Raw genomic sequence first — 18,421 nt, 5'->3', positions numbered from 1 at the left:
TAATAAGGTTGAAAAAGGTAGGGCCTTGTAAGTCCTAGTAAGGACATTTGCATTTACTCTAACCATCAGGGGATGTGGGGTGGGGCCGAGTTTGAACTTGAGAGATGTGTGGAGAATAGTCTATAGGGAGACTAGAGTGGCAGGGAGACCAATCTATCTAAATCAATGATTGAGACAGCAAACAAAAGGAGAAAAGAAACCTTTCCATCAAAGCATTTGATAAACTTAGCCATTCCTAAAAATTTAAAAATTATTAATAAAATAAGAATAGACAGAAACTTAGTTTATACAGTAAAGAATTGTACATAATTTTAAAAATCATTCTTGGCAGTGTGGTACTGGCACAAAAACAGACACATAGATCAATGGAACAGAATAGAGAACCCAGAAGTGGACCCTGAAATGTACGGTCATCTAATATTCGATAAAGGAGGAAAGACTATCCATTGGAAGAAAGACAGTCTCTTCAATAAATGGTGCTGGGAAAATTGGACATCCACATGCAGAAGAATGAAACTGGACCACTCTCTTTCACCATACACAAAGATAAACTCAAAATGGATGAGAGATCTAAATGTGAGACAAAAGTCCATCAAAATCCTAGAGGAGAACACAGGCAACACCCTTTTTGAACTTGGCCACAGTAACTTCTTGCAAGATACATCCACGAAGGCAAAAGAAACAAAAGCAAAAATGAACTATTGGGACTTCATCAAGATAAGAAGCTTTTGCACAGCAAAGGATACAGTCAACAAAACTAAAAGACAACCTACAGAATGGGAGAAGATATTTGCAAATGACATATCAGATAAAGGGCTAGTTTCCAAAATCTATAAAGAACTTATTAAACTCAACACCAAAGAAACAAACAATCCAATCATGAAATGGGCAAAAGACATGAAGAGAAATCTCACAGAGGAAGACATGGACATGGCCAACATGCACATGAGAAAATGCTCTGCATCACTTGCCATCAGGGAAATACAAATCAAAACCACAATGAGATACCACCTCACACCAGTGAGAATGGGGAAAATTAACAAGGCAGGAAACAACAAATGTTGGAGAGGATGCGGAGAAAAGGGAACCCTCTTACACTGTTGGTGGGAATGTGAACTGGTGCAGCCACTCTGGAAAACTGTGTGGAGGTTCCTCAAAGAGTTAAAAATAGACCTGCCCTACGACCCAGCAATTGCACTGTTGGGGATTTACCCCAAAGATTCAGATGCAATGAAACGTCGGGACACCTGCACCCCGATGTTTCTATCAGCAATGGCCACAATAGCCAAACTGTGGAAGGAGCCTCGGTGTCCATCGAAAGATGAATGGATAAAGAAGATGTGGTTTATGTATACAATGGAATATTACTCAGCAATTAGAAACGACAAATACCCACCATTTGCTTCAACGTGGATGGAACTGGAGGGTATTATGCTGAGTGAAATAAGTCAATCGGAGAAGGACAAACAGTGTATGTTCTCATTCATTTGGGGAATATGAATAATAGTGAAAGGGAATATAAAGGAAGGGAAAAGAAATGTTGGGAAATATCAGGAAGGGAGACAGAACATAAAGACTCCTAACTCTGGGAAACGAACTAGGGGTGGTGGAAAGGGAGGAGGGCGGGTGTTGGAGGGGAATGGGTGACGGGCACTGAGGTGGACACTTGACGGGATGAGCACTGGGTGTTTTTCTGTATGTTGGTAAATTAAACACCAATAAAAGTTAAAAAAAAAAAAAAAAAGAAAATGAAAACATCTAATTTTTTTTACACCTGAGTCTGAGAACTAAGTTTCATACCTGCTACATGAAAGGTCAGCAAAAGGGGGAAGACTATGATTATCATGTTTTGTTATCAGGAAAAAAATCCATTGCCAGAATGTTTGTGAAGGATTTTCATTAACTAATAAAAGACATCCCCTACAATGTGACCTGAAAAAAATAATTCCAGGGTAACATAAACAGTATGATGCAATAATATTAAACACACTCATCTGCATTCTTACACAGAGAGAAAGACAAGGAATGGTAATTATTGATGGCTTATTTTATTTTCTTCCTTCTAGTTTTCTGTACTTTCTAAACTTTTTGTAGGCAGGATTAATGTCTTTTGAATCAGTTGGTTGCTTCTTGTTCTGCTCTCCATCACAGTTCAGTTGGTAGATGTAGTATCAGGTGCCAGCCCCAATCACCAGTCCCTCTGCCATCAAGCCCAAATTCTAAAAAAAAAAAAAAAAAAAAAAAAAGCCCAAATTCTGGGAACGGCCCCGTACTGCAGCTGCTTCAAAAATATCAGGGGTTTCACCCAAGCTATTGAGAACGTTTTGGAGGCTGGAATCTAAAAAAGCAGTCAAGTGGGATCTAAGGGGCCTGAGTGTTTGGGGAGGAGGAAAAACAGAAATGAGGCATTGAGCTTCTTTTGCATCCCCATCCCATCACTAAGGGGTAGACTGGCAGACATGGATAGACCAAAGCCAAAAGCAGACATGAACAGGAGGCTAGGGATTTAAAGCTCCAGTGGATGCGCCAACACCCAAATGTGGGTCCAAACCCTGACCTTTCTCTGTTCCAGATCCAGGCTGTCAGACCTATCCCTCACCTCACGGTGCCCCCATCTCTCTGCTCCCTGATAACTACTTCCTCCCCTTTGTCTCTAAAGTCACCTAAGCCAAGCACTTCTGCTGCTGGTACTGCCCCGCCTTTTACTTGGCATGATAAAGAGGCTGGGTTCCGGTGTCCGCATAGGGAAACACAAAAGTGCCTCCAAATCAGCAATTGTGCTGCTACCCTCCACCCTCACTCCAGGAGTTTTCAATCAACACCCACCCTCACACCGACATACAGGAATCAGGAATGGTTTCCTCTTCGTCCTCCTCCTCCATCCTTGCCCACAATCACGCCACCTCCAAGGAAACAGGGAGGTGGTTACCTGAGCAGAACCGCTGTCTGGACCAAGACTTCAGTACATAGGCTCCTGGTCACGTGAGGCTACGTCACTGGTGAGTTCAGGTCCCAAATGTCCCCTCCTATTATTAGCAAAGTGGAATGCGACTCGCCTCTTCCACCACCACCACCACCACCACCGTGCTGCCTGGCCACTGTCCCTTTTTTTTAGTCTTTACACACCCAACAAGTGTGTTGTCTTTCTGATGACTGGAAGGGGCAGCATCTTCTCCTGGGCTGCTGGCCAATTCTATTGCTTCTCTGGAGGAATGGTCCCATCCTTTTCTCTGCTCCCTCCACCTTGTTTCTTTTGAATCCCTTAAGTTCACATTGGTCTTCCTGAAAATACCTGGAAATGGGGGTGGGGGAAGCAGTGCAGGAAAAGAAGCAGAGAGAAAAAATGAAAATGTTGTTATTTTTTTATTAGCACTATTCTGTTCCTCTTTTGAAACACTAAGTATGCATACTTTTTATTGTCAGAAAATATGATAGAACTATTTTCATTTTAAAAAAGAAGATTCGCTAAAAAAAGACATGTATCATAAACAATTATATTTACTACATAATGAGTTTTGCACATGCCACTCAAATCAATCTTAATTGATCTTAATTTTCTACGTCTTGTCACATGACAAGATCCTGATTAGGCAAATCAGCTATCTGAGGGTTTACAAATCTACTAATGTGGTATAATCAAGTAAGCTTTATTTGTGGAATGCAAGAGACTTGTTCAATGTTGGAAAGCCATTCATTCTTTTATTCAACACATTTATTGAGCACCTACTATATGCCATGCATTGTTCTTGATGCTGTGGTTACAGCAGTAAATAAAACAGACCTCAATCTCTAATCTCATGGTCCTACATTATAGTCAGAGAAACAAACAACAAGCAAGATTAATAAACAATATATAGTATATTGTTAGTGATACCTACTAAAAAGAAAAAAAATTAAAGGCAAGAAAGGAAGATATGAAAAGCTGAGATGGGTTGAACATTTAGATAGTGTGACCTGAGAAGGAATCACTAGGAAGGAAACCTTCGAGTAATGACCTGAATTTAATGAGGAATCTAAGTATGCTGATATTCTGGATAAGAATATTCCAGGCAGGAGAACAAGGAAATGAAAAGGCTCTGTGAAGACAAAAAGCCCAGTATATTCCAAGAACATCAAGAAAGCTAGGATGGCTGAGCTACAGAGAGAATAATAGAAGATGAAGCAGAAAGGTAATAAGGTTGAAAAAGGTAGGGCCTTGTAAGTCCTAGTAAGGACATTTGCATTTACTCTAACCATCAGGGGATGTGGGGTGGGGCCGAGTTTGAACTTGAGAGATGTGTGGAGAATAGTCTATAGGGAGACTAGAGTGGCAGGGAGACCAATCTATCTAAATCAATGATTGAGACAGCAAACAAAAGGAGAAAAGAAACCTTTCCATCAAAGCATTTGATAAACTTAGCCATTCCTAAAAATTTAAAAATTATTAATAAAATAAGAATAGACAGAAACTTAGTTTATACAGTAAAGAATTGTACATAATTTTAAAAATCATTCTTGGCAGTGTGGTACTGGCACAAAAACAGACACATAGATCAATGGAACAGAATAGAGAACCCAGAAGTGGACCCTGAAATGTACGGTCATCTAATATTCGATAAAGGAGGAAAGACTATCCATTGGAAGAAAGACAGTCTCTTCAATAAATGGTGCTGGGAAAATTGGACATCCACATGCAGAAGAATGAAACTGGACCACTCTCTTTCACCATACACAAAGATAAACTCAAAATGGATGAGAGATCTAAATGTGAGACAAAAGTCCATCAAAATCCTAGAGGAGAACACAGGCAACACCCTTTTTGAACTTGGCCACAGTAACTTCTTGCAAGATACATCCACGAAGGCAAAAGAAACAAAAGCAAAAATGAACTATTGGGACTTCATCAAGATAAGAAGCTTTTGCACAGCAAAGGATACAGTCAACAAAACTAAAAGACAACCTACAGAATGGGAGAAGATATTTGCAAATGACATATCAGATAAAGGGCTAGTTTCCAAAATCTATAAAGAACTTATTAAACTCAACACCAAAGAAACAAACAATCCAATCATGAAATGGGCAAAAGACATGAAGAGAAATCTCACAGAGGAAGACATGGACATGGCCAACATGCACATGAGAAAATGCTCTGCATCACTTGCCATCAGGGAAATACAAATCAAAACCACAATGAGATACCACCTCACACCAGTGAGAATGGGGAAAATTAACAAGGCAGGAAACAACAAATGTTGGAGAGGATGCGGAGAAAAGGGAACCCTCTTACACTGTTGGTGGGAATGTGAACTGGTGCAGCCACTCTGGAAAACTGTGTGGAGGTTCCTCAAAGAGTTAAAAATAGACCTGCCCTACGACCCAGCAATTGCACTGTTGGGGATTTACCCCAAAGATTCAGATGCAATGAAACGTCGGGACACCTGCACCCCGATGTTTCTATCAGCAATGGCCACAATAGCCAAACTGTGGAAGGAGCCTCGGTGTCCATCGAAAGATGAATGGATAAAGAAGATGTGGTTTATGTATACAATGGAATATTACTCAGCAATTAGAAACGACAAATACCCACCATTTGCTTCAACGTGGATGGAACTGGAGGGTATTATGCTGAGTGAAATAAGTCAATCGGAGAAGGACAAACAGTGTATGTTCTCATTCATTTGGGGAATATGAATAATAGTGAAAGGGAATATAAAGGAAGGGAAAAGAAATGTTGGGAAATATCAGGAAGGGAGACAGAACATAAAGACTCCTAACTCTGGGAAACGAACTAGGGGTGGTGGAAAGGGAGGAGGGCGGGTGTTGGAGGGGAATGGGTGACGGGCACTGAGGTGGACACTTGACGGGATGAGCACTGGGTGTTTTTCTGTATGTTGGTAAATTAAACACCAATAAAAGTTAAAAAAAAAAAAAAAAAGAAAATGAAAACATCTAATTTTTTTTACACCTGAGTCTGAGAACTAAGTTTCATACCTGCTACATGAAAGGTCAGCAAAAGGGGGAAGACTATGATTATCATGTTTTGTTATCAGGAAAAAAATCCATTGCCAGAATGTTTGTGAAGGATTTTCATTAACTAATAAAAGACATCCCCTACAATGTGACCTGAAAAAAATAATTCCAGGGTAACATAAACAGTATGATGCAATAATATTAAACACACTCATCTGCATTCTTACACAGAGAGAAAGACAAGGAATGGTAATTATTGATGGCTTATTTTATTTTCTTCCTTCTAGTTTTCTGTACTTTCTAAACTTTTTGTAGGCAGGATTAATGTCTTTTGAATCAGTTGGTTGCTTCTTGTTCTGCTCTCCATCACAGTTCAGTTGGTAGATGTAGTATCAGGTGCCAGCCCCAATCACCAGTCCCTCTGCCATCAAGCCCAAATTCTAAAAAAAAAAAAAAAAAAAAAAAAAGCCCAAATTCTGGGAACGGCCCCGTACTGCAGCTGCTTCAAAAATATCAGGGGTTTCACCCAAGCTATTGAGAACGTTTTGGAGGCTGGAATCTAAAAAAGCAGTCAAGTGGGATCTAAGGGGCCTGAGTGTTTGGGGAGGAGGAAAAACAGAAATGAGGCATTGAGCTTCTTTTGCATCCCCATCCCATCACTAAGGGGTAGACTGGCAGACATGGATAGACCAAAGCCAAAAGCAGACATGAACAGGAGGCTAGGGATTTAAAGCTCCAGTGGATGCGCCAACACCCAAATGTGGGTCCAAACCCTGACCTTTCTCTGTTCCAGATCCAGGCTGTCAGACCTATCCCTCACCTCACGGTGCCCCCATCTCTCTGCTCCCTGATAACTACTTCCTCCCCTTTGTCTCTAAAGTCACCTAAGCCAAGCACTTCTGCTGCTGGTACTGCCCCGCCTTTTACTTGGCATGATAAAGAGGCTGGGTTCCGGTGTCCGCATAGGGAAACACAAAAGTGCCTCCAAATCAGCAATTGTGCTGCTACCCTCCACCCTCACTCCAGGAGTTTTCAATCAACACCCACCCTCACACCGACATACAGGAATCAGGAATGGTTTCCTCTTCGTCCTCCTCCTCCATCCTTGCCCACAATCACGCCACCTCCAAGGAAACAGGGAGGTGGTTACCTGAGCAGAACCGCTGTCTGGACCAAGACTTCAGTACATAGGCTCCTGGTCACGTGAGGCTACGTCACTGGTGAGTTCAGGTCCCAAATGTCCCCTCCTATTATTAGCAAAGTGGAATGCGACTCGCCTCTTCCACCACCACCACCACCACCACCGTGCTGCCTGGCCACTGTCCCTTTTTTTTAGTCTTTACACACCCAACAAGTGTGTTGTCTTTCTGATGACTGGAAGGGGCAGCATCTTCTCCTGGGCTGCTGGCCAATTCTATTGCTTCTCTGGAGGAATGGTCCCATCCTTTTCTCTGCTCCCTCCACCTTGTTTCTTTTGAATCCCTTAAGTTCACATTGGTCTTCCTGAAAATACCTGGAAATGGGGGTGGGGGAAGCAGTGCAGGAAAAGAAGCAGAGAGAAAAAATGAAAATGTTGTTATTTTTTTATTAGCACTATTCTGTTCCTCTTTTGAAACACTAAGTATGCATACTTTTTATTGTCAGAAAATATGATAGAACTATTTTCATTTTAAAAAAGAAGATTCGCTAAAAAAAAACATGTATCATAAACAATTATATTTACTACATAATGAGTTTTGCACATGCCACTCAAATCAATCTTAATTGATCTTAATTTTCTACGTCTTGTCACATGACAAGATCCTGATTAGGCAAATCAGCTATCTGAGGGTTTACAAATCTACTAATGTGGTATAATCAAGTAAGCTTTATTTGTGGAATGCAAGAGACTTGTTCAATGTTGGAAAGCCATTCATTCTTTTATTCAACACATTTATTGAGCACCTACTATATGCCATGCATTGTTCTTGATGCTGTGGTTACAGCAGTAAATAAAACAGACCTCAATCTCTAATCTCATGGTCCTACATTATAGTCAGAGAAACAAACAACAAGCAAGATTAATAAACAATATATAGTATATTGTTAGTGATACCTATTAAAAAGAAAAAAAATTAAAGGCAAGAAAGGAAGATATGAAAAGCTGAGATGGGTTGAACATTTAGATAGTGTGACCTGAGAAGGAATCACTAGGAAGGAAACCTTCGAGTAATGACCTGAATTTAATGAGGAATCTAAGTATGCTGATATTCTGGATAAGAATATTCCAGGCAGGAGAACAAGGAAATGAAAAGGCTCTGTGAAGACAAAAAGCCCAGTATATTCCAAGAACATCAAGAAAGCTAGGATGGCTGAGCTACAGAGAGAATAATAGAAGATGAAGCAGAAAGGTAATAAGGTTGAAAAAGGTAGGGCCTTGTAAGTCCTAGTAAGGACATTTGCATTTACTCTAACCATCAGGGGATGTGGGGTGGGGCCGAGTTTGAACTTGAGAGATGTGTGGAGAATAGTCTATAGGGAGACTAGAGTGGCAGGGAGACCAATCTATCTAAATCAATGATTGAGACAGCAAACAAAAGGAGAAAAGAAACCTTTCCATCAAAGCATTTGATAAACTTAGCCATTCCTAAAATTTTAAAAATTATTAATAAAATAAGAATAGACAGAAACTTAGTTTATACAGTAAAGAATTGTACATAATTTTAAAAATCATTCTTGGCAGTGTGGTACTGGCACAAAAACAGACACATAGATCAATGGAACAGAATAGAGAACCCAGAAGTGGACCCTGAAATGTACGGTCATCTAATATTCGATAAAGGAGGAAAGACTATCCATTGGAAGAAAGACAGTCTCTTCAATAAATGGTGCTGGGAAAATTGGACATCCACATGCAGAAGAATGAAACTGGACCACTCTCTTTCACCATACACAAAGATAAACTCAAAATGGATGAGAGATCTAAATGTGAGACAAAAGTCCATCAAAATCCTAGAGGAGAACACAGGCAACACCCTTTTTGAACTTGGCCACAGTAACTTCTTGCAAGATACATCCACGAAGGCAAAAGAAACAAAAGCAAAAATGAACTATTGGGACTTCATCAAGATAAGAAGCTTTTGCACAGCAAAGGATACAGTCAACAAAACTAAAAGACAACCTACAGAATGGGAGAAGATATTTGCAAATGACATATCAGATAAAGGGCTAGTTTCCAAAATCTATAAAGAACTTATTAAACTCAACACCAAAGAAACAAACAATCCAATCATGAAATGGGCAAAAGACATGAAGAGAAATCTCACAGAGGAAGACATGGACATGGCCAACAAGCACATGAGAAAATGCTCTGCATCACTTGCCATCAGGGAAATACAAATCAAAACCACAATGAGATATCACCTCACACCAGTGAGAATGGGGAAAATTAACAAGGCAGGAAACAACAAATGTTGGAGAGGATGCGGAGAAAAGGGAACCCTCTTACACTGTTGGTGGGAATGTGAACTGGTGCAGCCACTCTGGAAAACTGTGTGGAGGTTCCTCAAAGAGTTAAAAATAGACCTGCCCTACGACCCAGCAATTGCACTGTTGGGGATTTACCCCAAAGATTCAGATGCAATGAAACGTCGGGACACCTGCACCCCAATGTTTCTATCAGCAATGGCCACAATAGCCAAACTGTGGAAGGAACCTCGGTGTCCATCGAAAGATGAATGGATAAAGAAGATGTGGTTTATGTATACAATGGAATATTACTCAGCAATTAGAAACGACAAATACCCACCATTTGCTTCAACGTGGATGGAACTGGAGGGTATTATGCTGAGTGAAATAAGTCAATCGGAGAAGGACAAACAGTGTATGTTCTCATTCATTTGGGGAATATGAATAATAGTGAAAGGGAATATAAAGGAAGGGAAAAGAAATGTTGGGAAATATCAGGAAGGGAGACAGAACATAAAGACTCCTAACTCGGGGAAACGAACTAGGGGTGGTGGAAGGGGAGGAGGGCGGGTGTTGGAGGGGAATGGGTGACGGGCACTGAGGTGGACACTTGACGGGATGAGCACTGGGTGTTTTTCTGTATGTTGGTAAATTAAACACCAATAAAAGTTAATTAAAAAAAAATCATTCTTGGTTATATTAAATCAGATATGAAAGAAAAATCCTCCTTCTCTTGATAAAGAATATATCAGAGGATCTTCTGACCTGGCAGATTCCTCACTCCTTGTGGGCTACCAGGACCACATAACATATGACTTGACTTCATCCAGACATTATTTCTTTGTGTTGTTTTTTGTTTTGTTTTTGCAGTACTGGTAAACATAAGTGAAAAAAACCTTCAAAAAGGAGAGAATGACATTAGTAAATGCAACTCCTTATTAACAATGTATCCTATTTCCAATCTTTCCAGTTACATCCTTCTCTCCCTAACCAGTATCACTTTCAGGTTTTTGCCTTTGAGAACCGTGTTGGAGGCACTTCAGGCAGTAAGGCCGTAAGTAATCTGTCTTTTCTAATCTATCTTTTTCTGCATTTTACAATGAGCAAGTTTTTCCATAATTAGAAACTATCTGAAAATTGGAAATCAATGATTCCATTATTTAATGCATGGAGAAAAAAACATGGATGTGAAGACATCAGAATATTTTATGGGAAATATTAATTTGTGCCTCTATTTTTTGTATTTTTCAAATGTTCTATGAGGCTTTAGTAGTTTAATTCTATGGCAAAAATATCAACCTAAATACTTGGTAAGAGCTCTCCTCAGTCATTAAAATATTTCTTCATACATATTAAAAAAAAGAAAAAGAAAAAAGGAGAGAATATATCAGAAACAGCAAAAGTCACAGTAAATGATGAAACAAAAGAGGCATTCCCATTTTCTTCAAAAATAGGATCAGGAAGCTCTCAGTCACCACCATTTCTCAACATAGAAATGGGGGTTCTGATCAATGTAACACATGCAGAAAAGAAAAGAAAAAAGGTATAAATATCAGAAAGGAAGAAATGAAAAAAATCATCATTTGTAGATGATTATATATAAATACCTGGAAAAACCAAAAGTATCAACTGAAAACTATTGGAATTAATAAGCCAGATCACAAAAATTGGCAGATACAAAATAAATATATAATAGTAGAACATTTTCCTTAAGCAGAAAATTCCCTATCAGAAATTATAATTGGAGAGAGAATAGCATTTCAGCAACAAAGATTACTAAACACCTAGGAAAAACCTAACAAGCCATAGGAATCATTTAGCTGAAGAAACTTATGAAATGAAATTTGAAACATAAAAATCAAAAAAAAACATAAAAATAGACTTGAACAAAATGGAGATATACCAGTACTTCTGGAGGGGAAGTCTCAATTTTAAGATGTTAATGTTTTTCAAATTAATCTGCAGATTTGCTACAATTACAATAAAAATTCCAAATGTTTATTATGTGCTTACTGTTGCTAAATCTGGAATTTGATTAATAACCACAAGCGCACCTACTAATATGTGCATATAAAGGACAATGGAAATTGTTAGCAGTGGCTGAGAGTGGAAGAGATATCACAGAGCTCTTTCCTTTTTTTTAAGATTGTATTTATTTATTTGAGAGAGCACGACAAAGATAGCAAAAGAGAGCACAAATGGGGAGGAGAGAGAGAAGCAGGCTCCCCTCGGAGCAGGAAGCTCTATTTGAGACTTGACCCTAAGACCCTGGGATCATGGCTAGAGCCTAAGGCAGATGCTTACTGACTGAGCCACCCTGGTGCCCCACACAGAGCTCTTTCTCTGTATACTTTACATATTTCTTTATTATTCTGAATATTTGTAACCATTAATATATGTTACCTTTTTCACCAGAAAAAAAAAACCAGAAGCTTCCTAATCTGGATGATTATATATAACACTCTCTAAGCCATTGTATCAGTTCTTAATATCTAGGGGAGCAGTTACAGACCCTTTGAGAAACTGATGAAGTCAATGGCCTCTATTCCCTCGCCAAAAAAAATGCACTTAGTCACACACCCACTCACAAACAAAACCTTGTGTAGAATTTCAGGTACAGCACAGAGGCAGCTCCTTGAGAAAGCCTATTCGAGGAGATTAATCAGTATGGTCAGGGGGCAGACCCCCTGGGGCCTGAGCACACATCTGGCCAGGGGGCAGCAAAGTGGGTGTGGGCTGCAGGCAGTGACCCTACAGCAAGGCTAGGTTCTCCCTGGGTGCCCTGTGGCAAGGAGGCCAGAGGTAAGAGGCCCAGCTGGCTGCGCCTCTCAAGCCAGGTGGTAGCAGCAGACGGTGTTAGGAGCAATGTTAATAAGGCACCAAGATCGAGGGCAGAACAGGCAGACCTGAGTGCTTCCTCCAGCCAGCAATCACTTCTTCTTCATGGAAACCCACAGCTGCAGGGATATGTGGGAACAGCAGTCCCTTCTACATCCCTGAGGGAATTTGGGAGGGGGGAGGGAGAAAGGGAAGAAGCCAAAGACAGTTACTCAAGTTGGTCCCCTGAGTAAGTGTGGCATTTACCTTGTTGGTCACCTGTCCATGTATACTTTTAGAGTGAGCAACAGAATCAAGAAGCTGAATGCAGGGAATAAGAGGCTCTGGAATATGGGAGGAGGTAGAGGGGTCAGAATCTCCCCCACCCTTGACAAAACAGGGGGGATTTGGCCATCTCTGCATCCCTTTTTGTCCTTTCCTTGGCCTAACAGCTCTTCCATTTGCCCAGAGCTGATTCATGAAACTGGAACCTAATCCAGGGACAGGTGTTCAAAACTGTCATGGTTACAGCCATTGAATTACAGGAGGTTCACACAGCAGTCAGCAATGGTTTAGGAACATTAAATAAATGCATTTCTCTAACAGAACAAGGCAGGATCATTTATTTATCCAACTTAAAAGCTGTCCCATAAGGAGAAAAGTAGAATATTTATTTGTCCAAAATAAATAAGATTGGACAACTGAACATCTCCATGGATCAATTGACAGATCACATGAAAACATGCTTATCTTGTTGAGGAAAGTTCAATTTTTAGATGTTCAAATATCTTAGCATGTTCTGAAAACTATTTCCTATGTGGCCAACAGAATTCATTTTCTGCGTGGTAAAAATTAACCAAAATTAATGGTGCCTTCTTCTATTAGTGGGAAATCTTCTTTAGAAATCATGGAGCTCTTTTTTATTGCTGCTTCCCACACTGTGGTATTTTCTTACTGTGATAATAAAGGATAGTAATCGCTTTAAAAAAAACAAATCAGAGAAGTGTCACAGAAATACAGACCCCATTCCCACTCCTTGTCTCCTTTCTGACACAGTGCCTCTTACGTACTCTGGAGCAGGGGCCAACAGCAAGGGAAAGGGTGGGAACTAGTGGATGAGGGATTGAAGGTGGTGGGAGGGGAGAGTGTCCAGTTGCCCAGGAAAGAAAGAAACAATTCCCCAACACACACACACACAAAAGGAAAAGTTGCCAATAGCCGTCCAAGATGCATCCCATCTCCCGTGTGTAGAAAAAGGCAAATTGTAACACTGGGAGAAGGGGCTACTTTTGGCCTCTGGCACGACAAAGACACCCCCCCCCCCCCGCCAAAAAAAAATGAGTGACAGGACCTGATGTGGTGAGGTGGGAGTGGGGCTGAAGGAGGGGGCTTGTGCTCTTGGTGGGAGTGGAAATTGGGGACTCGAGCTTACTGGTGATATAGCCCTCACGTGACCGGGGGCTGACGTGGGCAAAGGTACTTAAAGCCCTGACTGCCGTCCTCCGTCCTCCTCTGGGTACCAACTCTCTTGCGCTGCGCAGTGCCTTGCGTTTAACCCAGGCGAGGAGGAGGAGGACAAAATTCCCCCAGATCCGGGCAGGTGGGTGTGAGGGTGGGCAGAGCCTGGCACTCCTGAACCGGGTAGTTCAGAGATGCGGGAGTCTGAGGCCGCGGGTGCCTTCACCTCGCCCACTCCTGGCTGGCTTTCCGGATCCCCGCGCGGAGTCGCAGCTCATTTTGGTGGGCGGCGGGGAGAGGGGGTGGGGGGAACCTAAAGACTCGGGTATACTTGCGGAGAATCCGCTGACTTCTTCTCCCAGTCAGTGTTTGCTGGTTTTGGTTTTAACACTCAGGCCCCGCACCCCACATCGCGTCCTGTTCAGAGAGGAGAAGGGAAGAGAAATAAACGTGGCAGCGCACAGAAGGCCAGCTGGGTGGTTGGGCAAGGGTTACCGGAGGGGGACGCAATTTGGAGACGAGCCGGCCCGTTCACTCGCACCCTGACTTTGCAGATACCTTCCCTGACTACCCCTTTCCCACCTTCCCACCCCCTGCCCCGGCCGGCCCGCTGCCCTTTGGGGATGCCGCAAAATGGGTGTGCCAGCCTCTGTAGGGGAGATGGCGGGTTTGGCGCTGTCTGGGCTTCACAGGATGGGGGGACCCTGAGAGAAATCGGGTATTAAGCCGTCGTGCTAACTCACAGGCTGCTTTCCAGACACCTCCACCCCACATGGCTCTTCACTCTTGTTAATTCAGTCCTGGAAAGGGAGTTCTCGTACGCTGGAGGGAGACATGGCGGTTATCGGGGGATTTGGATGGGGGGTGGGAGGCGGAGCCCAGAACGTAGAAACAGTGGAAAATCATGACCCTCAAACCGAAAGGTCAGATCTTGGGGCCCCTTGTTCTGCAGGCTTATGTTAAGTCTGGGGGCTGGGGATCGAAGGACAGGTGGTCTTGGGAGGAAGACACTAGACTGGCAGTCATCCCTCATTCCGCGTCCCATCCAGTTTTTGCTGCACTATCGCCCCGCCCCCTCCCGCTCCGGTGCAGGAGAAGGGGTGTGGCTGTGTGTCCCAGAGAAATGGCGGACGGGCGGAGCAGGGCAAAAGGAAGGAGGGATTGAGTGCCTGAGGAGTCTGCCCCGGGGCAGGAGATTGGTGTGGGTTGGGAGGGGTAAGAAGAGTTCATGGAATTGAAAGATTGTCATTCTGCTGCATGAATACTAGAAGACAGTTATAGGGACTTCTGTCTGAGTTTCCTCCATCCACCAAGCTCTCTGCCCTTCAGTCTGTTCTTAGGATGAAGCTTTCACTGAACTGAAGGAAGAAGAAACAACCCTGAATCCGTGGAGGTCAGTGTTGGGGGTAGGAGGTGTCTGGGAACCCCTGGTGTATGTATGGCAGAAACCAGAGCAGAGTCTGGGACCAGAGGCTCCTCTTCCCCCATCTTCTCCCTCTTTACAAGACACTCTTGCCTTGGGCCTATCTTTTGGTGCAGAGAAAGAGGTGTGGCACTGGCCTTCTTAATTAATGGTTTGAGGAGGAAGGGTTACAGAGGGAAAGAGAATTCCTGAGAGGGGAAAACTTGGCCCATAAGGATTCAAATCAGGAAAGAAAATGGAATCCAACTACCAAAAATGCCAAAACACTGTTTCTCGGATCTCTCTGCAGGTCTGTCTGAATTTGGGGCCCTGCACAAGTACAGGCCTGATAGAAAAAAGTAAACTGCTCCTGCTTCCAGCAGGTTGGTATGGGCATGATCACCATCTGGGAACCCTTGAGGGTGAGTGTGGGGGATCAGAGCAGCATCTGGGGTCTCTACTGTTTTTCCTGCTCTCCAACAGCTTTCCTAATGTCCTTATGCCTCTCATCTCCCATTTAGGTGCTGGGAAATTGTGTGTTGGCATTGGGTAGGGCCAGCTAGGGATGAAGGTGTAGAAAACCTTAGACAACCTGGGTCCTGTATCAGCACACACAGGCCTTGCCACCTGTGTCTGAGTAGGCTCTCCTCCATAGGCCTGGTTAAGCACAAAGTGAGCCAGAGCCTTAAGCTTCATTTCTGCCCCTTTGTCCCAGGTCCTGCTCGGCTTGCAGTCTGGGCAAAACCTGTGAGCCTGAGTAGAAGTGCCTTGCCCAGACGTGCAAACCGCGTTTAGGCAAGCCAGCTCCACACTGTGGATCAGAGAATTACTCCAGCTGCACCATGAGCCGAGTTCGAGATGCTGGCTGCGTAGCTGCTGGGATAGTGATCGGAGCGAGTGCCTGGTACTGTGTCTACAAATATGCCAGGGGAAGAAACCAGACAAAGAAGAGACTGGCCAAGCCTAAGACCAGGGCTATGGCTGGAACCGGAGCCAGGGCTAGAGCCAGACTAAGAGCTGGATTCACAATTGACCTTGGGCCAGGATTCGGCCCTCCAACCCCAGTCCGCACTCAGGCGGAGAACAGGGCCCAGGAAGAAGCCTCTGCTCTGGACACAGCTGGAGCTGAGGCAGTGGCCCCAGCTGCCACCAGTGCTGAGGTACAAAGTGGGGCAGGACATCAGGTCCAAGAGGCAGAAGGGGCAGGGGCTGGGCCTAAGGCTGAACCAGTAATGGGTGCCACAGGGACTTCCTCAATGGCATCACCTCCCAGGGAGGCAGAGGCTTCCGTGGCTGCAGAGGCCCCCACAGTGGCAAGGGCTCCCAAGTTGCCAGAAGCCCCTGGCACAGCAGAGGCTCCTGGGGTGCCAACGATGCTTCCAAGGGTGCCAGCGCCTACCGAGGCCACAGCACCTATGGAGGCTGCGGAGGCTCCTGTACCCACACCACCTACTGCTGTTCCAGTGCCTTCTGGGGCTGCAGAGGCTCCTGGGACTTCAGGATCCCCTAGATCAGTGGCACCCTCCAAGAAAGCGACCCCTGGGGCTCATACCGGCGCTATACCTAAGGCTGGGTCAGCGACTGTAGCTGTACCCAAAGGTGGAGCCAAAGGAACCAGGTCTCGGACTGGGGGCAAGGGCAAAGGCAAGAAAAACAAGGTTGAAGTGGATGAATTGGGGCTGGGCTTCCGCCCTGGGGATGGGGCTGCAGCAGCTGCTGCAGCATCCGCTAATGGGGGACAGGCTTTCCTGGCAGAGGTCCCTGATTCTGAGGAAGGGGAGTCCGGGTGGACTGACACAGAGTCAGAGTCAGACTCTGAGCCTGAAACGCAGCAGAGAGGAAGAGGGAGGAGACCTGTCCCCATGCAGAAGCGCCCCTTTCCTTATGAAATAGATGAGATTCTCGGTGTCCGAGACCTCAGGAAAGTCCTTGCGTTGCTTCAGAAATCGGATGATCCTTTCATCCAACAGGTAGCTTTGCTCACCCTGAGCAACAATGCCAACTATTCGTGCAACCAAGACACGATTCGAAAATTGGGAGGCCTCCCGATTATTGCAAACATGATCAACAAAACTGATCCCCACATTAAGGAAAAAGCCTTAATGGCCATGAATAACCTGAGTGAGAACTATGAAAATCAGGGCCGACTTCAGGTCTACATGAATAAAGTGATGGATGATATCATGGCCTCTAACTTGAACTCAGCAGTACAGGTAGTTGGACTGAAATTTTTAACAAACATGACTATTACCAATGACTACCAGCACCTGCTTGTCAACTCGATTGCAAACTTTTTCCGTTTGTTATCTCAGGGAGGTGGAAAAATTAAGGTTGAGATTTTGAAAATACTTTCGAATTTTGCTGAAAATCCAGATATGTTAAAAAAACTGCTCAGCACCCAAGTGCCATCATCATTTAGTTCCCTTTATAATTCTTATGTGGAATCAGAAATTCTTATTAATGCCCTTACTCTATTTGAGATCATCTATGACAATCTCAGAGCAGAGGTATTCAACTACAGAGAATTTAATAAAGGTTCTCTTTTTTATTTATGTACCACATCTGGAGTGTGCGTTAAGAAAATTCGAGCCTTAGCAGATCACCATGACCTCTTGGTGAAAGTGAAAGTTATAAAACTGGTGGACAAATTCTGATTGGCTATGTGCTCTCAAACGACTTGAAGAAATTTCTTGGTGTTCCAGTCTGGAAGCAATGAAAATTGAAAGTTGCTACTTTTCCACTTGTTCATATAGTAAAGGGATCCTTTCAGCCACCAGTTTGAATAATGTATCATCCAGAATGATGTTATCTGTGACAGTCTCCAGCTTTCAGCTGAACCATTTTATGAATACCAAATAAATAATCCTCTTAAACTGAAAACACATTTGTGACTTTAATCGTGCTGCTCGAATGGAAATATTTTTACTGGTTCCTCTATGTGAATTGACAGTGAATCTGTCCATCATATATAGCCTACACTTTTATCATTTGTTTTGACTTGAATTTATCCACCAAAGACTTCATTTGTATATCATCAATAAAGGTGTATGTTTTGACTGACAAAAAAAAAAAGTTCTCATATTTGAATTTTAAATCTAGCTGGAGAGATAAGGTACATTAGCACAAATGGTTTACTAAAAGCACCTGGGCATATATTCATTGTCAAATATATGCTGTCTGGTTAAATGAAGAAGTTGCTAGGAAGCTTTAAGCTGGACTCTGAAGGGACAGCATAAGAAAATACAGAAAAGCATTTCAGGTGGGGAAAATGTCTTGAACATAGGCAAGAAGTGGGAAATCTGCTCCTGTGATAAGGTAACCAATTTGCCTGAAATGGAAACTGGGAAG

General features: G+C 43.1%; 1 protein-coding gene and 2 long non-coding RNA genes across 3 annotated transcripts; 1 reads left to right on the top strand and 2 right to left on the bottom strand.

The window, feature by feature from the left end:
* Window positions 1–2,029: 2,029 nt before the first annotated feature.
* Window positions 2,030–3,246, bottom strand: LOC121482244. Its single transcript, XR_005985576.1, has 2 exons — window positions 2,827–3,246; window positions 2,030–2,219 (listed from the first exon to the last, which is right to left on the bottom strand). It is a non-coding gene; the product is annotated as an uncharacterized LOC121482244 (long non-coding RNA).
* A 2,953-nt stretch (window positions 3,247–6,199) lies between these two features.
* On the bottom strand, window positions 6,200–12,434 carry LOC121482243. The gene is made up of 4 exons (XR_005985575.1): window positions 12,303–12,434; window positions 10,162–10,292; window positions 6,997–7,462; window positions 6,200–6,389 (listed from the first exon to the last, which is right to left on the bottom strand). It is a non-coding gene; the product is annotated as an uncharacterized LOC121482243 (long non-coding RNA).
* A 1,281-nt stretch (window positions 12,435–13,715) lies between these two features.
* Window positions 13,716–18,145, top strand: ARMCX2 (armadillo repeat containing X-linked 2). Its single transcript, XM_041740066.1, has 4 exons — window positions 13,716–13,813; window positions 15,001–15,064; window positions 15,384–15,456; window positions 15,789–18,145. The coding sequence occupies exon 4, from the start codon at window positions 15,916–15,918 to the stop codon at window positions 17,725–17,727; it is 1,812 nt and encodes a 603-aa protein (XP_041596000.1). The 5' UTR covers window positions 13,716–13,813; window positions 15,001–15,064; window positions 15,384–15,456; window positions 15,789–15,915; the 3' UTR covers window positions 17,728–18,145.
* Window positions 18,146–18,421: the final 276 nt, after the last annotated feature.

The sequence above is a fragment of the Vulpes lagopus genome, chromosome X, assembly GCF_018345385.1.
Source record: "Vulpes lagopus strain Blue_001 chromosome X, ASM1834538v1, whole genome shotgun sequence".
In the NCBI taxonomy this organism is placed as follows: Eukaryota; Metazoa; Chordata; class Mammalia; order Carnivora; family Canidae; genus Vulpes; species Vulpes lagopus.
This window is presented reverse-complemented; position numbering and strand designations above follow the sequence as displayed.

Coding starts and splice junctions, on each gene's coding strand:
- ARMCX2 (XM_041740066.1), top strand. CDS start 15,916: ATGAGCCGAGTTCGAGATGCTGGCTGCGTAGCTGCTGGGATAGTGATC.